Source organism: Lepidothrix coronata, unplaced genomic scaffold (assembly GCF_001604755.1).
Source record: "Lepidothrix coronata isolate B3197 unplaced genomic scaffold, Lepidothrix_coronata-1.0 Scaffold4, whole genome shotgun sequence".
Classification (NCBI taxonomy): Eukaryota; Metazoa; Chordata; class Aves; order Passeriformes; family Pipridae; genus Lepidothrix; species Lepidothrix coronata.
This window is the reverse complement of record NW_016690184.1, coordinates 10,397,980-10,422,111: the sequence shown is the minus strand read 5'-3', so window position 1 is coordinate 10,422,111 and position 24,132 is coordinate 10,397,980. Positions and strand designations below refer to the sequence as shown.

At 43.1% G+C, this 24,132-nt stretch overlaps 1 protein-coding gene across 6 annotated transcripts; it reads left to right on the top strand.

Annotated features, from left to right (window-relative positions):
* The first annotated feature begins 5,741 nt into the window (after positions 1 to 5,741).
* On the top strand, positions 5,742 to 23,780 carry CNR1 (cannabinoid receptor 1). Of its 6 annotated transcripts, XM_017825984.1 has the most exons (5): positions 5,911 to 5,946; positions 6,853 to 6,890; positions 13,298 to 13,390; positions 13,782 to 13,889; positions 18,671 to 23,780. In XM_017825984.1, the coding sequence occupies exons 2-5, from the start codon at positions 6,886 to 6,888 to the stop codon at positions 20,151 to 20,153; spliced, it is 1,689 nt and encodes a 562-aa protein (XP_017681473.1). In that variant the 5' UTR covers positions 5,911 to 5,946; positions 6,853 to 6,885; the 3' UTR covers positions 20,154 to 23,780. The 6 variants fall into 6 exon arrangements, with proteins under 6 accessions (XP_017681512.1, XP_017681523.1, XP_017681502.1 ...); XM_017826023.1 differs by lacking the exon at positions 6,853 to 6,890 and having other exon boundaries at positions 5,742 to 5,946; XM_017826034.1 differs by lacking the exons at positions 6,853 to 6,890; positions 13,782 to 13,889 and having other exon boundaries at positions 5,742 to 5,946.
* The last annotated feature ends 352 nt before the right edge of the window (positions 23,781 to 24,132 follow it).

Below are 24,132 nucleotides of genomic sequence, written 5' to 3'. Positions count from 1 at the left end.
GAGCAGAAGATTAAGCTCAACTGCACTCTGTATGGTATGGCTACTAACACCTGTCAGCAGTAAACTGAGAATTTTTTTTAAAAGAGGCATTCATAACTGTGTCACGTTTTTCTCTCCTTAATTCATTGAGTTCATAATCTAAATTATGTAGAACAGCAACTAAACTGGTTCATCGTTGTTCAACTCTAATTTAAAAGGACAAAGCAAAAAGCTGAAAAGAATAATATTTGGGGAGCTGGGTAGCTTCAGGGGATAGTTAATAATGGGATAGAGAGACTTGAATGCCTGCATCACTGGTTTTAATTTGGTTCAGGGCAATAGTGACACAAAGTCATTACTGTATGAGAGTTGTTCATTTTTCTGTGTGAGATAAGGTGGTGGTCTTGGCCCATTCCTAGCTGGCAGACATCTGCTTTACAAAACCTGACAGCACATCTCCCAGTCTCGGCAGCTGGCAGAGACAAAGAGACAAGGTCAGACCTGAGGAAGGAGCAGGACTACTGTACTACCTGAGCAACAGGCTGAAATGTGTGGCAGGGACACTGCTATGTCTCATTAGTGACACACACAGTGACTGTCCCCTGGCAGCTCAACCCTTTCAGAAAAGACCAACATTTGACTAAACATGGAGCTGGATAATTAGCAAAGGCCCTGGGTAACCCACTCACTTTCATGGGTTCTGTCATTCCCTGAAATGATTTTTTAATTTGCTTGGTGGCAGTAAAGCTAGTCCTGGACAATGACGCTTCTGATTGGATTTTTATTGTTATTATTTGCAATGTGTTAGTGCCTGCAGGTCACAGACAGGATTATGACTTTGTTGTGATAGGTGCTCACAAACCACTAGAAAGAGACAGTTATCGCTTTGATGACCTTACAGTTTAAACAGAAAAGCCTGAGAGTGATGGAAGAAAGAAGGTATTATCATCCTCATTTTACAGTGGGGAAGCACTAGCACAGAAAGACAAACAGCAGTACATCCCAAGGGTCTGAGCTCATGGTGCTCTTCCTGAACTCAGTAAAAAGTGCAGGTGTTCAACAGTACTGAAAAAAGGGGACCAACGTCACATAACAAGTAAGGAGCAGAATCAGGATTTCATGGGTCCCAACCTGATCTTGCTTGTTTGACAGCTTGCAGAGAAAATGTAGAAAAGCTAAAAAACCTTGTTGCCTTAAGAGTACTTGTCTGTGCTGCAGCAGCGCCTGAACATTTTAGGTCCTCAGGCTCTGTGGTTTAGGAAGAGAAGGTTACCACAGGAAATGATCAAGCTTTAAGGTCTTGTTTTTTCAATCCTTTGTTCTCCTGGTCCAAAAGAATTTCTATCATGGCCCTCAAGGCACACAGAGGCAGAACTATACTTATGGTGGAGACCCTCCTCAACTTTCTCCAGATGATGTATGCCTGTGAAATGGTGGAAGGGTTTGTGTGCACCCATGGTGCTCATTGCTATCCTGGCAGTAAAGTCTCCTAAACTGGACAGATAAAGATGAGCTCTTGGGACAAGCAGACAGTCTTCTAAATTAGGAACTGGACATAAGACCAAATCTTGTCTTTCATTTGAAAATTATTCAAGAAACTGCCACATAAACTTTGTGAAAATCCAGTTGCCTGTGGGCCAGACACTGGATAAGTGTTAGAAGACAGTGTACTTCCAAGTGCATCATTTACATCTTGTTTGATAGTTGGCTCTACCTATGAAGGGACAAAAGTGAGCAAAACCTCTAAGTCTATATGAGGCAGCAGCAGGAAACACTCTTGAAAAGAAGTGATGGAGAAATCCTGAAAGCAGCCATGGTGCTCCAGGGTCTGTAAAACTAGAAAGCAAATGATCTTTCTGAGATAACCAAAGCAAAACCTAATTATTGTACAGATTTTTGCTAGGTAAATTATCAAGGTCACTCATTAGGCACCTCTGATCAACCTAAATAGATAAATAAAATGCTTAATGGATGAAAAACAACATTCATAAAGTGGCAAGGGTAATTTTTCATAAAAATATAAAATAAAAGTATTTGGAATACAATCTGACTGAGAAGGCAAGAATTTGTGATTTAGAAAGAGTATAGGATCAGCTAGATTATCTCATCTGTTACCCCCTTGTCTCTCCTTCCTGAAATAAGAACTGAAGGAAATCCCAGTTGCTGTATGTTGTGGTTTAACCCTAGCCAGCAACTAAGCACCACACAGCTGCTCACTCACTCTCTGCCCCCATAGGGATGGGGAAGAGAACTGGAGGAGGGGGGAGGAAAGCAAAATTCATGGGTTGAGATAAAGAGAGTTTAATGGGACAGAAAAGGAAGGGGAGGAAATTAAAATATACGAAACAAGTGATGCATAACAATAGTAACAGTAGTAGTAATAATAATATAAGTATACAAAACAAGTGATGCACAGTGCAATTGCTCACCACCTGATGCCCAGCCAGTCCCTGAGCAGGGACCCCAGGCAGCTTTCACCCCAGTTTGCAAACTGAGCATGTGGCCACACAGGATCCCTTTGTCCAGTTCTGGTCAGCTGTCCTGGCTGTGCCTCCTCCCATCTTCTTGTGCCTCCCAGTCTACTTACTGGTGGGGAGGTGTGAGAAGCTGAAAAGTCCTTGACTTTTGAGTAAACACTGCTTAGCAACAACTAAAACATTAGTGTGCTATCAACATGATTCTCAGATTAAATCCAAAACACAGCAGTGTACCAACTAAGAGGAAGAAAACTGACTTTATCCCAGTTCAAACTGGGAGACAATAGTACTCGGGGTGGTCAGCAGATACCTGACAGATGCATTGCTTTGAAATATGTTAACTGGGAGCAACAAAAAAAAAAAGGGTGAACTTCTGCTCTCAGGGTTGATGTCTATCCGCATCTTTTACTACAGACCTCACCTTTGTTAAAGAATGGTTTTCTCTCGACTGGCAGCAAGGCTTAAAGTGCAAGACAAGACTGCAAGTAGCCCTCGACTATTTCAAGCATTTGTAATTATGCACTTTAAAAAGGTAGCTGTGATGTGTTCTGGAATTCCATCATATGGTTGAGAGCCCAGCAAAATTCAGATATTCTAGTTTCACTAGGTGTTTGTAATTTAAAGTTTTGCTCCAAATCAGAATAGAAGAATTCTTTACCTTGAGAAAGTTGTGGAGAACCTTAATTTCAGATTGATGGTAATAAGTGACAGCTTTTCAAATTTTTGTATTATTTTGTAATATATAATATAAAAGGAAATATTTTGAAACCAAAATGCATTTTGAAGGAAGAAATTGAAATGTTTAGCTTGGAAATGTCACAGCGAGATGTTCCCACACTGTTGGAACATCCTTCACCACTTACTCTTTTTTAAATTACATTTCCAGTGCAACTGACACAAGTTTGAAAAGCATTTTGATTTTTACAGGGTCGCATTTTCCAGTGGAAAGCTGTTCTTTCAGAGGTTTTCCAACCAGCTCTGCTAGGAACAGGTGTCACAGGATTGCAACAAGCTTTCCTTTGCCAAATTGCTAAATTGCAAGCAGGATCCTGGAAGAGGGGCTGAGGTGGGCAAGGCAGGAGGGGTCACAGGATGCCCCACAGTGAAGAAGGTTGAGAACCCGGTGTTTGAATCACCTCTGGCTACCCATACGTCATGTCTCCTGTGGAAGTGTTATAACTGTACTCTGAACTGGCAGTAGCAACCGTAGGGGATTTTAGGGGGGAAAAAACCCTCAGTGTGTGGGCATGGTGACATGTTCAACCCTACAGTTTCCCTTTCTACCATACAAGTTTAGAAGTGATGGAAAGAAGGATTATGCTGAGACTGAAGTAACTCCCAGTTAAGGATGGGGATCATTAGGAAGCCACAAATGTGGAGGTGGGATGAGCAGTAACACATGCCCTTATATTCTCTCTGAGGGCTGATTTTAGTCTGGCGATGTCCACTCGATGTGACTTGTCTTTGCAGAGGGGATGTGTCCCTCCACGACTGTGGAAGACATGTTTAACTTGGTAGGTTCACATTAAAAGCAAAAGTATCCAACTCTTTCAAAGAATTAAAAAAAAGAAGTTGTAGTCCTCTGAGGAGGAGAGGTCAGTACTTTCTGAAATGCACAGCCAAAGAGAAATCTGATCTGATTTAATGCAGTCTTAAATAAAGTTCTTTTTACACACCACTTCTGAATGACCAAACAGACGGACTGACTAATACCAGAAACTCAAGCTGGGCACAAATGAGTTAGCCTTTTTTCCCCCTCCACTCTTCTCACAGGGTGTGCCAATTGAAATTATCTCCTTTCTTGTTAATTTAACGATTACCATCAGAAAGAGCCAGTGGTGGAAAAATTATAGGCAGTAATTATGATCTTGCAGACTCGCTGTGGGATTCAATGCAGGGAAAACACTGGATTGTGAGAATGAGGCTGTACTCCTCAGTAGATGCACTTCAGTGGATGGAGCCCTGAGATTTTGGTTGCCTCAGACCTTGGGGGCCCAGCTTGAGAAGCCTTCAAGAGGAAGAGTCAATGTCAGATGGCAGGGACATCTCGAGTTGGACAACCCTAAAAAATACAGCCACCCAAAATCTTTAACCCTCACTCAGGAAGACCTGAGTCCTTTTTTTTTCTCCTGAGAAACAAGGAATATGGCATATTCTTCTCCATGGGTGGATGGACCAGTTAACGTCTTTAGACACTATGTCAAATGATAAATATTTATCATCTTTCTGTATTAATTTGTGTGAAGACAAATACATATTTATGACACTGCAGAGGCAAAAGCACACGGAGCAAAGCCAGCTGGATATTGCGCTCTTTAGGAACTGGCTGTTGAATAAAGCTCAGCTTGCCGGTTGTGCCCATTTCCCGTTCTCCTTTGGAGGTATCTCGCCCCTCAGCACTTCTGAGGGTTGCCATGACGGCTGTCGCATGAGTCCCAGAACACCCAAGGCGGGACACAAGGATAGTGAGGAAAAGGGAAATAAACGATGGCAGAACTCTAGTGTTTCACAGGAAAAACTGGGACGGAGAAGGGACGCCCCACGCGGACAGCCACGGCCGCCAACCCACCCATCCCCTGGGTGCGCCAACCCCGCGGCAAGCGCGGGGCCGGCCCGGCTCTCCCAGGCCACGCCGGCGGGTGGCCGGGCCGGGCCCCCTCGGGGAGGGAGTGCTGTCCGCCCCCGCGGGCCGGAGGAGGCGCTGCCTTCCACATTGGTCCGGGGCCCGGCGCGCCGCCTCCCCCGGCCCGGTTACCCGCGGCCAGCGGTGGGGGCGCCGCGGCGGAGCGCCAGCAGGACGGAGCTCACGGCCGGTCATCGCCCACGGCCGGCCGGGGCCGCGGGGCACGTCCCGACACGGACGGTGTGGCCGGGGCCCGCTCTGCGCCGCCCGCCCCCGCCGTGTCCCTGGGTGTCCCCGTGTCCCTGCCCTCGGGAGAAGTTTGGCCGCCGCCGCCCGTCCGCCCCGGCGCTGCCCGCGCGTGCAGGGCGCCTCCGCCGCTGCCAGGGCCGGGACAAAAGGCACACACTGACACGTGATGGGCGCCGGGCTTCATAAATGGGACCGGAGCGGGGCGGAAAGCGGGGGACGCAGCGGCGGCGTGTGTCGGAGCCACGCCGGGCGCCCGGCGGCTCCCGCGCTGCCTCCCCGCGCCGAGGCGGCGGCGGGCGGAGGCGGCGGAGGAGGAGGGGGCGGGCGGCACATGGAGCGGCGGCGGCGGCGGCGGCGGCAGGGTGGCGGAGCCCGGCGTGCCGCCTGATCCGGGCGAGCGAGGGCGACGGTGGTCGGAAAGGAGGCGCCGAGGGGAGGGAAGGGAAGAAAGGGAGGCAGCCGGGGGGAGAAGTCTCCCACCTCCTCCTTCCCCTCACCGGCACCGCCTCCTCGGCGCTCCCCAGTGCTGGGGTGGCCGGGCGGGGCGGCGCTCACGCTCCCTGCCTGGGGTCGGCGCGGCCGGAGCGGGCGGGGGACGCGGCCGGTGCCGTGCGGAGGGTAAGGACGGCGCGCGGAGGGGGAGCGGGAAGGACCCGCGAGTGCCCTTCGGTCTAGGGCCAGGGACCCGTTGTCCCCCTCAAAGTTTGTTGACGGCGTGGGTAGGACGGGGATGACACCGCCTGCCCCGACGGCGGAGCGGGCGGAGGGGAGAGAGCTGCCTGCGGAGCATCCCTCCCCGGGATCTGCCGCTGAGTCCCGCGGCGATCGCGACCTCCGCTGCGGCGGGGGCAGGGCAGAGCGCGGGTTTCGCCCCTACCCCAGGCACGGCCCTGCGCCGCCGCCTCGGGCTGCTGGGACCAGTTGGAGGGTGCCCCGGGACCACCCGGGAAAAGCTGGTGGTCCGAGGAGCGGGGTTTGGTTTCGCGAGCCCGGCCGAAGGAGGGGAGACCCGGCGGCCGAGGGGAGCCCTTCAGCGGGCGAGGGTGCGGGAGGCTGGTGGCGTTACGGTTAACACGCGTCTATTCTTCTGTGCGCGGAGCCGGCAGCCTCCCGGGCTCCCACAGGACCTTATCTGACATCGGAGGTTTCTCCTCTCATCCTGACCCACTGGTGATTTGCAGCGGGTGGTATTCAGCCCGTCTTTCACGTGCACTTTTCCTCCCTAAACTCTACCTTTGACGCTGTAACCGAAATAAAAGGCGGTTCGTAATTTTGTGCGCAATGATGTTCCCTTAAAAGATGTCACTTAGGAGTCCGGGCATCCTCAGAATATCCCGGTAGGGTTTTTTGGTTGGTTGGTTGGTTGGTTTTTGTCTGAAATTCGGAGCTATGGTGGGGAGAGAGCCGAAAAACAGTGAGCCTTTTAAACTTCACGCAGCGTTTGTCATGTGAAATCTTCAGCTGTTGAGAAATAATTTTGAGCCAGATGGGCTTATTTTAAATGGGCATCTTTTTGTCTCAAAGGCATCTGCAAATCTCCATTGAGAACACCCCTGGATGAGGTATGTACCAAGCCTTTGGTAGGAGAGAGCTCATTACTGTGATTGCAGTTTGATTAAGTAAAATGGTGTCAGAAGATGAAGTCCGTAGTTTTCCTTCTTTATCTAAAATTATCATCAGTGTTATTTTCCGTGTGGCAGCAAATGATGAGATTAACAGTTTTGGCACATGTTTTTTTTCTTTCAGAATATAAAGGGACATCTATAACATAGAGTCAGATAACAAAATACTCCTTGAGTATCTACAAGTTTTTAAAAAACCACATAGTGTGGCTTTTTTAACCTGTTAAAGGTGTAGTAATGTTTCTTTTTTTTTTTTCCCCTAGATGTATCATCTTGTTTTCATTGTTATTGTTCACCGTTTCTTAAAGGAATATAGCATTCTCTGCTAGGGGTGGCACTGCTGTTAACACATACCAGGATCACTCAAAGAATCAGAGTGATGCTGAGTATGATATTTAATAACAAAATGTGCAACATTGCAAAAATTACTTGGGTGTGCTTAATTCTTTTCTCATTACACCTCATATCAGCCACCAGCATGGGTTTTCCCTTCCCAAGAAAGGAAAAAAACCTCTGTGACTGTAATAGGAATATTTATTATGCAGGCTTAGAGTTTATTAAATCAGTTATAAAAGAAATGAATGTAACATTTTTAAACAGTTCAGAACATGAATGTATAATTCCTGATTTGCTTGAGGTTAAAATTAGTTTTGTAGCAACCAGTAACAGCTTTGCTTTATTTTCTGTTGGTCTTTGGAATAAGAAGCAGAACCATTTGAATAAAACCATTTTAAAGCAAAATTGATAAAAGCAATAATTGTTTGACTGAGCCAGGCATCCGTTGCCAGGAGGGGAAAAAAAGTGTTGGCTAGGTAAGGAAGCTGACTTATTTGCTGTGGATTTAGCTTGCCAACCATTCTATCAAATAAAAATACCTATAAAACTCGGAGGTGGAAACAGGTTACAGTATTGTGAGGCTGGTGGATGCCTTTGATCCTGGCTGTTGTTCTTTGGTGAATGATGTTAGCTCAGTTTCATAGAAGACCCCATTAAAGGCTTTCATGCTCTATTTAGGGAATGGCAGTTCTTAGCCAATACAAGCCTTTCTTTCCCTTCCCCTGTTCACAAGTTTCTGATTGGGCAGTGGAAGTTTAGAAAGAAATAACTTTTTCTTTCTTTCTTTTTTAAGACATTTCTGACTATCAGTCTTTAATGTGGCAGGCTCAAAATGCTTGCAGACTGTCATCCCACTGGGAATTTTGGTGCTGAAAGTGTTACACACTAGAGAGGGAGAGGTGGCATGGTTTTCAGTTCTGTTGAGTAGAGGTAGGTGAGGACATTAAGAGGCAACAGAGAATCCAAACCCGTTTGTTAATTTAGTGTTGCCTGAGATTTTTACAAATACATTGCCATTCATGGTTCTGCAGGTCTCTTGCACTGTCTTTCACTCACCTAGTTTCTCTAATTCTGCACCTTTAGAGAGAAATTACTGTAACTTCTTTCTCAGATGCAGACTTTGTGACCTCTCTAGTCATGCAGTCATCTACCTAGGCATCCACAGAATTCATTTTTCTCTACAGTGATTGCTCTTCATTTCTTTCCAGATGTCTATATTGTCTTTATCTGAGTCTTCTCATGAAACAGTAAATTGTTTTTCTGCAATTTTTTTTGGTGCAATTTCCCCAATAGTTTAGGCTATGTAAAATAATGGATGTTCTACAAAACTACTCATCAACCATTTAGGTGAGAATTTGGAAATTTTTCTCTAGCAGCAAATTCACAAGTCTGATGATGATTTAAAACATGTCCTGTGGGTGACCCTAACACTGGGATTTGGCCAAGTTCAAAGCAGCTGTGCAGATGGACACAGAAGACAGAAGGCAGAGGGAAATAGACCTTTTAATCATAACAAGGCTGCTCTTGTTTTCTTATCTATAGTGGAAATGAACACCAGCCTCTTGTACCTAAAAGCAAGCTTGCAAATGTGCCAGAATAGACAGCGAGAGCATTTGTTATTAATGCAAAATTAAAAATGTGGCAACTGTCTTCTCAGTACTGCTCTTAATGTCTCCATTTCTAGAATGACACTGTACTGCTACCAAAAGTGCACATCCCATTGCTCTTGGTGGGATAAGAATTTCCCCCCCAGAACTGAGGCCCTTTGAAAGTGCGTGGCTTTGTTAATGATCGCAGAAACCAGCTATGACCTGTCCTTTTGAAATGGTTGTAATGACTTATAAATCAATTTCTCGTTAGAGAGAACGTTTTTTTTTTTCCTTTTTCCCGAAGGTGCTGTTGTTGCTCATGAAAAATGATTGGGTTTGCAACATAAGGTTGGAGCACATTTTATTCTGCCATTTGTGCCTCATGCAGGGGCATTATGGTGATGCATACCCCAAGCCTGGTTCTGCCTCTCTTCAGGGGGAACATCCTTTATTGATTAAACTAGCAACATCCAAATAACTGACAAAATATATATTTCACTACTGGGTATGTTAGTACAATGGTTACTCGTTATACTGTGATTGGACTGTTTGGTGAAACTGCATGTTTTATACAATTCAGATGTTGTATTATTTGTGTAGGTTGAGGCTAGATGGCATCAAATAGTACCTCATCCTGTGTTAACTGTTTTATGGCAATTGTATATTCCTAAGAAAGACATGTTAACTCACTATAGAGTCCTGAGCAGGAACGGTTCTGTACTGTCAGTTTCCTTTCAGCCCTCACTGGAGTAGTTTCTATCTTTCTGCACTTTAGGAAACATTTCAAAGTTTGTGTTTAGGGACTTGGGGGTCTCCCACCTTCCTGTTGTGCTGAATATGTGAAACATGCTCTCAGAAATCATTGTTTTTAGTCAGTTGTACCTCTGTTTTAAGGAATGTAATACCGAAGTCCAGACCATAAATGTGCCTGGAAAAGTAGATGGCATATGGCATATGTATATATACCTGCAAATAACTCAGTGATAGATATACCAGTTTTAGATTCCCGCTTTTCCCCAGGAAGGCTGTATATAAGGGAATTCAAAAGGATATTCATCTTGCCTGTATCTTTTATATCTAAAGTTCTAGCTTGTCTGCTTGTCCTCTAGCACTTGAAATTTGAGTTTATGCATGACAAACAGTACTGCACTGTTTCTTCCTCTAGGCATGTGGACTTTTTTTCTTTCTGTATTCCTGTTTGTAAATTTATGCATAGAAATATATATTTATATATACACACATACAAATAAAAAGTCATAACTGCGACCCTGAGATTAGCTCAGTTGGTCAGAGCCTGGTGCTAATAATGCCAAGATTGTGGGTTTGATCTCTGTATGGGCCACTCACTTAAAAAGTTGGACCTGATGATCTTTGTGTGTCCCTCCCAACTCAGAATATTCTGTGATCTCTCAGTACATTTTAACTATTTCTCCAAATCTGATGTAATATTGGTTGGATTCTCTCTACAATTTATTGTTCTGGGTACTTGGATATCAGATTCTATTGTAATTCTTTCTCACTTCTCCTCTTCTCTCGCTCTCTCATTTTTTTTAAAAAAGAAAAGCATCTGCATATTTCGAAGACATACACCACTGCCAAACAATCTGGTGTAGTGGCTTAATATCTCTGGCAAATAATTTCACAAGTTGTTTGTGTGTGTGAAGGCAGTATATTTTAATATCATTATATTTTGAATGTAACTATGAAGACAGTTATCTGAGCTTATTTAAATCTTATGAAAGGCCAGGCAGTTCCAGAAATGAAAGAATGCATTACATTTTTTAATTGGAGTGCATATTTTTGTCCTTCACTAATGCTGATGGTGTGGGACATCTCATTTGCAAAAAGCCTTTTTAACCTAGCTTCTGAGCATTGCCAGTACTTGATGGCCTAATAATAATTTTTTGGAGAAGTAGGCTCTTGAAGACTGAGGTAGAAGGGATGTTGCTTGCAATGTATTGCTGACCTTCCATGCACTAACTTTTTGTCATTGCATGTAAACCCCCTTTTCAGTTCTGGTGTGTTTATCTGCTGTATGGGTCACTCAGTGGCTCCATTTGAGCACTCTTCTCCTTTTCACCTCTAAGGTCCATATCCTGTACTTCATTTTCCTTAAACAGTTTGATTTTAATTAATATCCCTGGCCAAATTTGCTCAACTGATCTCTCCCGAGAGTCCTCAGCTTGGTCCCCACTGTCCGTGCGTACTGTGCTGTCCTTTTTTCTGACCTTACCAAAGATGGCTTCTCAGAGTCCTTTGCGTCTTCCTTCGTTGCTTGAGTACAGATCAGAAATGGAATTTCAAAAGAGCAAGTCACTGCCTGCAGAGCAGTGGATCTGTTCTTTCTTTATGGTGAGATCTGAAAAATCCCACTAGCTATATCTTTCAGCTTACAGAGGTGTCTGAAGTTTGCATAGCTCAGAAGAGGAGGGAGAGTTTCTCTTGTGAGTTTTCTCCTTCACCCGATCTGCTTTCCTCCAGGTGATCACAAAGGCAACTCTTCTCTTTCTCTGCATCTCTGCCTCTCAGGGGCTTCTTCCACTTGGATCTTCCTCTCTTACCTTTCCCCACTTTGCTTCTGTCTCACCTGGAGATGTCTTAATTCCAGTATGGGGACAATAGTTATCTTTCCTCTCTCCTACCAATCCTCATCACACCAAAAACTTAACCCATATTACCTTTGCTCTTAGCATCTCCTTGCTAACTCATGAAGTCTTTAATTAAAATTTGTTACAGCCAGTTTGTTGCAGGAGGATGAAAAAACAGACATACACTCTCTGCAGTTTATGAGCATTCTCCCTGGAGCCTTATGTTTTTGCTATCTTTCTCTCTCTAATCCTTACTCTTTTAATAAAGTTCACTAATATTTTCTGCTGCAACAAATTCTTGACCTTCTCTCTTCTGCTCTGGCCATTACATGGAAGCTGTTTTCTTGGAGTGGTTCTCTCTTTCTCTTTTTTTTTGCTTCCTGATAAATGCGTTTTCCCCCCAGTTTCATCCTCTAGACATTACATTCTTCTGAAGACCTTTGGCATTTAGCATCCAGTGGACCCTGATCTTTTATGTCCTGCTCTGTTATTTCAAATTACTTCTCTCCCTTAAACTACACATTGTGTACTAAACTGCCATTTCTTCTAGGTACTTTCAGGAGAATGAATGTTCAGCTCCCATCTCTTTTGCACCCGGCTGGACTTCTCTGTACCTGTTTAACATTTATATCGATTCTGCTCAGCAGTAGTAAGTGCATGCACCTTTTGGCATTAGGGAATGGCTAGAGAAGAGGCTGGAAATTATACAATTTCTGTTGGAATATTGAAATCCAAGATAAACCCTTTTGTGAAAATGTTTGAGAGTTCAAAATTGACCAGCTTAATGAGTTCTCTTCCATTTTCTTTAAAATGTGAATACCATAGCATTGTATCAAACTTTTTGTATTACCTGTTCATTCTGCTGTATTTGGAAAGGAGAAGGGAAAGTCATTTATTGGAACTCCAGTCCCTAAACTGGAGCTGATTTTAAGCAAACAACCAGGTCACAATTGCTTCATGATTGCTCAGTTGTTTCCTTTGATTTGTGTCTTACATACTTTAGCAAGCCACTTTATTCTCTTCCAAAGTTTTATCTTTAGATGAAATTAAGATATATAAACTGTGACAGATATTAAAATCCCACATTTTTAAGATAGACACCTTAGCCTTCCCTTCTTTCTCCCAAAAGCTGGGCAGAGCAGGTAGCTGTAGTTTCCCATTAATGTGAGCCTGATGGTCCCCTTGCTGGTTTGTGATTTCAGTACTTTGTCTTGTCTCCAACTTGGTAGGCAGTGTGTGTGTAAAGGGTTGTATTTTATAAGCTGAGGGCTTTTGACTGACTTCAAGAGTTTTGGCCATTTTTCACAGGCAGATGGGGCAGCTGTCCCCACTCTTCCTCCCCTGCGCCTGGGTGGGATGCAGGAGACACATCCTTGAGTAGCTTAGTTCAGAGAAGGGGCTTCAAGCTAAGCCTCTCACTTTCCAGATGTGCACCCTCCCTCCTGGTGCCTTTATTTCTGGATGTTTAACTCTTGATCCATCATGGAACAACCTGAGCAGTTTAGAGGTGAGCAGCAGAATGTAGTGGCTGCCAGCACACTGACCTGCCTTTCAGGAGAGCAAAATTTGGGTCCTTCGGCTGCACCAAATGGAGCAGGACTTCAGCCTTGCTTTTGAACCTCTCTAATCTTAGACACACGTTTGTGCCCTGGCTGTTTGGGAGGTAAGGCACAGCCTCCTTTTCTCTGTACATGCAAGTCACCTGTGCTAAAACTGGTACACAAATCTCACCAACAAAACTTGGGAGGGAGGAAATAGTGTTATTTCTTTTCAAAACATTGTCCACCACTGACTAATGCCCTGTTTTCCCCCTTCTTTTGTTTTTGTTGTTCAGATTGTCGGCTGCTGGATGCTGGGGGGTGTCATGTAGGGGCTGTTTGCCTACAAATTGGAACAGTCCAGCCCTTATTCTGCTAGTGTGCAAACGGTATGTTAATTAACATAATAACCATGTAGCTGTGGCTTCTTGCTAATTAAGGTTCAACTTGCCAGAGATACGATCATGTTACATAAGAACAAAATTTGGTTCAGTACTTGCATGCCCTAGTTTACCCCATAGCTGATAGTGCCTTGCTGTATCTAGAAGATAACATCCCTCATTTGGTCCTCTCCAAGTGTCTGTCTCCTTCCTGATCCCTCACATAGAGAAAATTCTGACTGAAGTGACTGCACGTTTTCCTGAATTAGGAGTGACAGCGTTTTTGCCATTTATAGCCTAGGAGTAGCACGGTGTTGGAGATAGAGTAGTAAACCAGTAAATAGGATAAGGGTAACTTTGCCTTCACATTCTTGTCAACATGTGTTTTTTCCTTGCTCAGTGTTACTGAGTCTGGAAATGCCATTTCTCAGTCTGCGCATTTCTTTCTCCGGCTTGGAAACCTTGTTCTGTCCTCAAAGCAGTATTGTTCATCGCCATATGGGATAAGGTAATTATTAGCCATATAAATTTTCATTTTATAGGACAGTTCTAATTCCTAAAGGCCAACAGTTACCATGGTAAACCTCATTTCTCTCACACTTTTCCAGCTGACTGCGTACAAGTATAAATTTCTGTTTCTTCTGTGGTGGTACTTTGTGGACCCAGTTTGGTAGGAGTCCCAGTGTACTGGGCACTATGCAAATTTATCAGAAGATAAAGCCCTTCTCTGAACAATTTGCAACCTTACAACATGTATGCAAGGAGAGTACATTTACATATTTTTGTCCATTCAAAACTTGTTTCAATTCTACCTACTTGTCCTTTAGCCTGTTCTTAATTAACTGTGATTATCATAGAACAACTGTATAGACACGGAGATCAAAATATTTTCTAAAATAGAAGCTAGAAAGGTTTGATTGTGGATTTCCCTTTCTAGTTTTGATTCCTTTTCTTGCCATGTCAACATTTTTGCAGTTATCAGTAGCATCATTGTATTGCTCATAATTACTTTCCAAGGAAGAACACAAATACTCACTGTTTCTATTCAGGCTATTAAAATTGCTCTATCAGTCATCCTGGTTTGAAAATAATAATAAATTCAGCCCTTTTTATAGACAACGATAAAAACTTTCCAGCCCTCCCTCTCCTACAGAACAGCAGGAGAAGATAGGTAATAGCATTTTATTGAAGTCACGTTCTTGTTCCCAAGTGAACTGGTCTTGTGGACCAACAAGAAGTCCATGGGAGGTGTAATTTTCCCTGTTGTCCTTGATGGTGAGTTACCAGTCTTTCACTTCAAAGGCAAAGTCTTAAAAAGTTGTCGGTCTTCAACCGTCAGGTGATGTTTAACACCTCACATATTTGATCACCGGTAAAGTATGCTGGGAAAAAGGGCTGGAGGAAGTTGAATACAGGTCTCTGCAGACAGCTAAGCTGGGAGTTTGTCAAAGCCACTCCATCTAGTGGCAGTCGCTTCGCACAGCTGGTCTGATAGTGCCCTTCAGCAGTTGCTGGATGACCCGAGAAAGGTCTAAAATGATGTTCAGCTTTTCCTTTTCTGGTCTGGTCTTCAAGATAAAAGATGCTTGAAATTTTTGTCTGTTTTTTAATTTTTATCTGTAATCATAATTCAGTATTTGCTGTGAATTGCTGCGTGCAGTCGTGGAAACACGTCAGAAATTTTGATTACCGGTGTCAGTGCACGCTCTCCCTCATCTGGCAGGGCAGGGTGGCTCTTCATCACTGCTGTCCTGTCTGTGAGGGGACCTTGCCACAGCACACAGCCATCACTCCAGCCCTATCCAGAGAGGACAGATCTGTGTGGGGGATGCATGTTCTCTATGGAGGCTGTGAGAGGCCACAGGGGCTTCTGGAGTATTTAATGTAGAGATCACCATGGGTGTTGAGTAGTATAGGTTTGTGTTCCTGGGCTGTATGGGTTTGGGTTGTGTTGAAGCCAACTGCAAAGAGCAGTGTGGCCACATTGCATGGAGGAGTGTCTGTGTTTGTCCGCAGTGTCTGCTCCCCATGCCAGGCTTGGACAGAAAAGCTCAGAGAAAAAAAATGTGTGTTACTGGGATGTGCACCTGACCAAATGAAAAGACCAGGAACAAGACCACTGCTTCTGCCATTGCCTTTTCAGTCTATGTCAAATCGTACAGCATCTCAGACTGTGACCTGATAACCACAGTGCCAAAGGTCCAGTCTTGTTTTCACTAGACAGCCATGGAAAACCTCGCCGATCTGTTCAGTGCATTTCAGTAGTGAGCTTATACTGGGGTAAGCTGGTATCTAAATTAAAATAAATGAATTTCCTGTAAAATGCAATTCCAGATCAGGCAAATGGTTGTTTTACTGCAACTTTAATAAAAATCAACTGCTGCTTGAATAGGTGCATGCACACATACAGCTAGAAATTTCCAATTATGATATTCCCAGCAGCAAACAAAACCAAAATTAATGTCAGCAGCATCCCCCAAAGCCTAAACTACATCACTAATGAACTCCCAAGTACTCCCAAAGAAAACTCTCTTTGCAGATACAATAAGGTAGAAATTACTGTAATAATCTCAATGTAAAAATATAGAGGCAAAAAAAAATCATTGACATTCAAAGTAAGACTTGCCTCTCCTGATCCCATTAACTGTGTTGTTAGCATAGCATATGGATGCATAGTGATACTGTCACATAACTCACTGCCACCTTCAAAAGAACACACAGGAATTCGTGTTTTTTCATTTGTATTTCAAACAAAGGCACGGCACCTAATTCTGACGAGTCTATACTTGACATGACTCCAGCAGGGACCAGCTACCTCATAACAATTTGTTTGTCTGTCTAGCAGAAGTGCTCAGTTGCATACAATTTTTGAAGCTTTCCTCAAACATAATCTTCTCGACATGGGGCTGTGGCTTTAATCATTAAAATGGTTTTCTTTCTTCTGTCAAAAATAAGCTGGAATAACAGAGGATACCACAGCCATCTTAACATGTTTTTAGAACTACTTGTTTTATTTAATATTTTTGGGTAGTTTTCAAATTAATAACTCATTCTTCACTTCTGATTTTAAAACTAATGTTATAATGCCAAGTGTAAAGTTGCCAAACTTCACCCAAAGCAAATTTGTTAAGCAGAGTCATCTTTGCAACGTGTAGATTCTCTAGGAACAGCTGTAAAGCACCTTCTGGAGGAAAAGTACCTTATGTATTAGATGATTGTTGTTCATTTTTAATGTATGCTTCAGTGACATTTCTCTCCCTCACTGCTCATACCCTCAGAATTAAATTCCTTAATGTTGTCTGTCTGTCTAATAATTATATTGTTAGCTGCTGAGCAAACTATATCTGCAAAAGCTGACTCAGCCAGTATATTTTGTGCGTTAAGACTATCGCAGTAAGGTTTGTTTATACTCGTCCTTGTTTGCAACGCTGGAGTTGCAGTGTCTTCTGAAGGTCTAAGTTCCCTTTAGTTATATTCCCTTTAACTATCAATGTCCAGACGTGCTTAATGAAAGACAAAACTTTAAAGAACTTTGGGAAAAGTCTTGAGTGTTCAGATGCTATAAGCAAGGCAGGATAAATATATCGTCAGCCAAATGATCTCTGCTTTTAGAAATGCTCCTGATTTCTTATGCTTTTAAGTTATTGGCTGTTAAGTTATTGGTTTTGTTGTAGAGAGGAATCCTTTTCTGCTTTCCAATAGTTTTCATGGGAAAACAGAACTGTGGTACCTACTGTGCAAATCTTCTCTTTAGGAGTTGAGGTGATCAGTACTCTGAGTTTTAGCAGATAGTCTCTTGTGCCCTTTCTGGCCATTTATTGTCACTCGTGTAAAGTGAACAGGTTAAGTCAGTGCAAGCCTATATATTTTATCTGGGATTTCTTGAGTGTCACAAACAATTTCCTCCATTCTAAAACCAAGAAGCAGCTTGGTTTTGCTCCTGTTGTTGGTGTAATCATCTAGATGTCCCGTAGCAGATGCAGAGTAGCTGTTACACACAAAAGGAGTAATTCTGACTCTTATTTACATTCAGACCACTCTCATTCACTCAGGTGGTGGAAGGGGACCCTAAAGCAGATGTTCAATCCATATTCAAGGAATTTTCTATGGGCAAAGTAATATAAAGGAGTACTGCATAAGAAGAGCTGTAAGACTTGTCAGGTGCTGGTGAGGGTCCTCTCCCAAGGGTACCCTGACCAGGAGTTGCACCTTGCATTATCCATGAACAAAGGCTGAACATGACAGGACTCAGACCACTGACTATCTGGGGACCTTTTGCTAGGTCCCCCCCAATTCTGAGGGGACAGAATGTTTTTGAGGGTGTCCACAGCAGGACAAGTTACATTACCATGCTTCTCACAAGAAGCAGTGGCTCCTGGTCCCTTTTGCCTGGAGTTTTGGCCAGAGCTGCACTCTGCCCTAAACTTGGTTCCATGTTTATCTAGACAAGTGTGAATGGCCCTGGTTGAGACTTCTGGTCCATACAGGGCAGATCACTGATTCTCTCACTGACTTAGCAGTGCTGGTTACCTTTCCTGAAACTGTGGACAGAGCTGGGTAACAACCCGCCTCCCTCATATAGCCCATACATCCCAGTTACCTTAGTTTGCTTAGCAGAAGGAAGAAATAGAGTAATCTTTGTGTATGAATGTAATGAAGCTATATATTTGTAGGTTAAATCCCTTGCTAATAAATTTGCAATAGCAAATTCAGGATGTTAGTAGACCTCAGATTGCTGTAACTGGCTAATGTGAATATACAGGCATATTGGGTGAACTGTGAAATTTAGAGTGCGTGGCTCTGTCTCCATTGCCTCTCTGTTGTCAAGTTTTCAAAACCCTTGGTGCTTTTTCAAAGAAAAGTAATGAAGGTGATGATTCAGTTTATTGCTGCAGTGGTACTTGGTGTTATCTAAATGAAGCAAGCCCAAGGAGTATTGGTCTGCAAGGTACTTTGCAATCAGAAGTCAAGTTCAGATCTAGAGAAAAATATCTTTCTGGTGGAGCAGCTCAGAAGGTTTTGATGAGAAATGAGAATTGCTTTCCTGTGAAACACTTGATTCCCTGTGCCTCTGTTTTTCATGTCACTTCTTAATGTAATTCGGTTTTGGTGAAATCCAGGTGATTTCTTTCTAAGTGTTCAACCCACCCTTATTCCCACAGTGGCAAAGTCTAGACTTGCACTGAATATAAGAGAAGGGTTGATTTTGTTTGACATAGTTCAACTGAATTGTTTATGGAGTTTGTCTCCCTGTTTATGTTAATGAAGTCTGATCTTTTCCCCATATAGGATTTCCTCCGATGCATTTTTCTGTCCCCCAAGTCTCTCTGAAACCAACAAGACTGGGGTTATGAAGTCAATCCTAGATGGCCTCGCAGATACAACTTTCCGAACAATCACGACAGATCTCCTTTACGTGGCCTCCAACGACATCCAGTACGAAGACATGAAAGGCGACATGGCATCCAAGCTAGGGTACTACCCCCAGAAGTTCCCTCTTTCCTCCTTCAGGGGTGATCCTTTCCAAGAAAAAATGACTACAGGAGATGATCCCCTGTTGAGCATTATTCCCTCAGATCAGGTCAACATCACAGAGTTTTACAACAAGTCCCTGTCCACACTTAAGGATAATGAGGAGAATATACAATGCGGGGAGAACTTTATGGATATGGAGTGCTTTATGATCCTGAACCCCAGCCAGCAGCTGGCCATCGCTGTGCTGTCGCTCACCTTGGGCACCTTCACGGTCCTAGAGAACCTCCTCGTTCTGTGTGTCATCCTCCACTCCCGAAGTCTCCGGTGTAGACCCTCCTACCATTTCATTGGCAGCCTGGCTGTGGCCGACCTCCTGGGCAGTGTCATTTTTGTCTACAGTTTTGTGGATTTCCATGTTTTCCACCGGAAAGATAGCCCCAACGTCTTCTTGTTCAAACTGGGTGGAGTTACAGCCTCCTTCACCGCCTCCGTAGGTAGCCTTTTCCTCACGGCAATAGACCGATACATATCTATACACAGGCCACTAGCTTACAAAAGGATTGTTACCCGACCAAAGGCTGTCGTAGCATTTTGTGTGATGTGGACCATTGCTATTGTAATAGCCGTTCTTCCTCTGCTCGGCTGGAACTGCAAAAAGCTCAATTCTGTTTGTTCGGACATATTCCCTCTCATCGATGAGACGTACCTGATGTTCTGGATTGGGGTCACCAGCGTCCTCTTGTTGTTCATTGTCTATGCCTACATGTACATACTGTGGAAGGCTCACAGCCATGCTGTTCGAATGCTTCAGCGGGGCACACAGAAAAGCATAATCGTTCAGTCAACAGAGGATGGTAAGGTACAGATCACTAGGCCTGATCAAACTCGTATGGACATCAGGTTAGCCAAAACCTTGGTCCTTATTCTAGTCGTTTTAATCATATGCTGGGGCCCTCTCCTCGCCATCATGGTGTATGATGTCTTTGGGAAAATGAACAAGCTTATCAAGACTGTCTTTGCCTTCTGTAGCATGCTCTGTTTGCTGAATTCAACAGTGAATCCCATCATCTATGCTCTGAGGAGCAAGGACTTGCGACATGCCTTCCGCAGCATGTTCCCCACCTGCAAAGGGACGGCACAGCCCCTTGATAACAGCATGGAGTCTGACTGCCAGCACAAACACGCCAACAACGCGGGGAACGTGCACAGGGCTGCCGAGAGCTGCATTAAGAGCACAGTTAAGATTGCCAAAGTTACCATGTCTGTCTCCACAGACACAACTGCTGAAGCATTGTAAGTCAGAAACTTCTCAGCTTGGGAGAGAAGGAGTTAGTTTAAAAAAAGAAAAATCAACAACAGAGAAAACCAAACCCATGGCTTAACGTGTTTGTACCCTCCTGTAATATTTTTTGGTTTGTCATTGTAAGCTGAGCAATGATTGTGTTAAGAGCATTACCATCAGCCAGTTCTTCAGGTTTTACAATTAGGTGTTCAAGCTAAATTTTCACAAGTTTTTTCTCAAAAAGTGTTTACTGAATAATAATGTTTCCTGAAAGAGCACAGAGAAAATACCAGGTTAGCAATGGTTTCTTTTGGAGTGTGAAGAAAAATTGTGAAACCTAATTGAAAAATAATGCATTCTAAACCAATACCATCAAATAAGAAAAAAAAGCCTTGTAATCATGATGTTCATTTCCATGTGAAGTGTATTTCATGTCTGTAATAGGAGTTTCTGATTTTTTCCAAACACGGCAGTGCTGAGTTTTAGAGGTTTTGTAAAATGTGTCGTGTCCTGTGAATTGTATGCTGTTTTATTACGTGTTATTGATATTTGTCTAATTAAACAAAGTGATAAGGTAGACTTCTGTGAAAATGTGAAACGTGATATGTAAACCCCATTGAAAACACTTACTGTATTTGAAGAATTCCTATGAAATTTTATACTTTTAGTGGTCTTCTGTGGACTTAGAGGAGAGGCTTTGTGTTCTACTAAAATTATTTCCCGACTACCTTTTATTTTCACATGCATATGAGAGTAACAGCAACATAGGAATAGAGGAGGAATATGAGAAAGGAAAGCACTGGTTCAGACTTTTAAATACCACTGCATTTATGCAGAAGGATGTTTATGGTTGCATAGACTATTGCCCCGCTCTTGGGTGTTGCGTGAATACGAACACTGAAAAGCAAATGTCCTGGATATTGGCTCCTTTAATGGGTAACTGGTTTTAAGCCACGTGTTGGTGCTGGACCACTGAAGACAGCATGTGTCAGACTCAAAGTGCCATGTTATCACTGTGCAGTTGATGTATATTTGAAGTGTGTCACATTCCTGTATCCCAGGTTTAAGCAGATTCAGAGCCTGAGATGCCAAACTTCCGTCTTCACTAAAAGAGGAGGAAATATTGTCAGACTTAGACATTTTCTTATTGTGTGAGCGTGTATATAAATAAATATCTGTGTGTGTACGTGTGTTTGCGTGTGTGTGTGTGTGTAAGTATACTAATCAGTGTGAGTCATGGTAGCATAACTAAGATAGGACACTATAACCAAATGTAACTGTATTTCTTGTTGCACGCTTTGCACATGAATTCTATTTCTAAAATTGAGTTCTTCCAACTGATTACTGATGAAAGTACCATATTAAGAACATCTCGATCCACTCTGAGATGTATATCAATGTATTAGAGAAAGCAACCTTTCAGTTGTTCTTGGGAATAAGGGGAAAAAAGAGGCAGAGCATGGAATGAGCCCGCACTGACAATTGCTGTGGCTGTCAATGGTGTTCCTGAAAACTGACAAAGCCAGAAGTAAATGATAGTTTGTTTTAAGGCTGTCAGTAGTCAAATCTGATAGCTTGAAATGAGGTGAGTCTCGCTGAAACCAGTGACAAGGTTTGACACTACCATCTTCAAGGAAGAAGCTATTGAAGGAAGATGGTGACTCTGTTCCATGGTGGGATAGTTTCTGCCACCTGAGACTGTCACAAGGAACATATTACGAGGTAGTCTTTGAGGCATGGATATTCTGTAATTCTGTTCTGAGTCAGAAGGTCTAGGGTCCTCTTCTCTGCTGCCTTGCTTTTTTGGACTGTTCCCTCACCCTTCTGACTGATTTCTGCCAAAATAGCTGCAAACACAGCTTAGCCTTCTAGTGGCCTGACACTTGCCACAACGGGGTGACTTTCTCCATGGCACAGGGTGAGTGGAACAAAATCCACGCTGCCCTGCCACTCGTCGTTGGTCTTACGTAGAGGGGGAGGGAGGGCAGCAGCCCAGGGTCTCTGGCTGCCATGACATTCCTGAGACATTTCTAATGCCTCAGTGCAGGCCAGAGCAGCCCAGCCCATTTCAGCCAGTGACTCTGCAGGGATGCAAGTGGCTCCAAGTTCAGGCTTGATGAGTGGTGATATTTCAGAGATCAGATCAGGTCACGTTCTGAGCAACAGCTGGAAGAGGCAGGGGTACTTTCCTCCTCTGCCCACCTCCCCTGCAGCTTACTTGGGTGAGAGGGCAGGGCACCATGCTCTCAAGAGGCCCACCACACTCAGCCAAAACGTGTGTATTGCAGAGGACTCCCAGAGGTTGTACAAGTCCTCCTGAAAGATCTTCCTTATATCTAGGTCTAATCCATTCTAAAGAAGTCCTCTGGCAGGAGGGGGGGAAAGCCCATTTGAAATGTAAAGGTATTTTAAGAGCCATTTTTGAAACTGTCTTCTTGTGAATTAAATGCAAACTTTGTGGACTTTGTGCATTCAAGTTCTAAATTTTACATGATAAGTCATGGGACAATGGGGCTGTCTTGGCACTTAACTTGGTGCTTACTGATATAATAAGAAATAGCATCCTGTGAAACGTTAGTGTCTATCATCATCATTTATTTGCATAATGAGTTTTTCTAAAGCTCTGGGAACTGCATCGGTTCACTTAGAACCATTTATTAAGAGTCGGCAACAATTTCCTTACATGTTGCACACTAAGTAGAACTATTCTTTCATTAGAAAAATCTGCTGCCGTTCCAAGAAAAGCTGTACTTAAACTTCAGCTTTAGGTATTCCTACTTTGCGGTTGCCTACCCTCACTTAGTGATAGCACAGCCAAACGATATTGTGTTCCATGGCCACCCACACCATCATCATCAACCAACCAACCCTTGTTGCAGTTACGTCTGTGTACTAACTCCAAGTGTCACGTATCTACCGAGAAGACCATCTGTGTCACATGCGTGCAGAGTTAGATTCTCAACAGTCTGATTGTATATTTGTATAATATAATCTCCTCAATGCTGTGCAATCACTATCCACATCTTCTTGCACTGGCCTTTTGATGAAAATTTTAGTATGTCTGTTGTGAGATAGGCAGTGCATTTTACCTGCTGTTATTGGGTTGAATGTATGTAAATAAGTGAGAAAAAGTCATCTGTACAAGCAGTGGCCTAAAAAGTCTGTAATTGTAGACTAGGAAAATTGTTGAAGTTGCTGTGACATCTCAAATACTACCTTTGAATAAACTGTTTCCAGGGTCTCTTGGGATGCTATTTCATAGTGAAAGGAAAATCCTTCCTTGTGAGAATATGAGGTAAAGAAATAGAATTACCTGAGTTTTTTATTTCCAGTGTTTTGAAGTGGAGAACATAACTCTTGATTGTCTGTAAATCTAACATTATTACTTCCTCTTAGAAGAATATTGTATCATTAGATGTTTGTTTCAGCTGGTAACATCCTTGCAACTGTTGGAATATTTTTCATTAGCAACCTGTATAATAGTTTGTACACAAGTACTGTTCAGATTGTCATGAAAAGTAGTTTTGACCATTTACCTACCAGTAGCAGAATAGTATTTCTGTAAGATTTTCAGTGTATTCCTACCATATCATATTTTATTTCTATAATGTAATTAAACTGTTATTTATTCAAGGACAAAAAGTATTCCTCTGCTTTTTTGTTTTTCAAATTCTGAGATAACTGAGGAAGCCATGTGATAATGCTGCCTCATTCCACAATCTGGTGCTCTACGTTTTGTTTATAAGTTTGTCTGTCAGATTCTGAAACAACTGCTTAAACAACTTGACAACAGGTTGTCAAGCTTTGTGGGTTTTAATTGTACGTTGATATGTTTGAAGGAGGAGGTAGATTATATATTTTATATTTGTGTATTCAGTACTATGGAGACGAGAGAGAAACGACACAGTTAAAACTGCATCTCCTGTTTCATTATGTAGGCAATTTCCCCTTTCCTCTGTATTAGCCAAAATGCAATAAATTTCTTTTGCCTTCC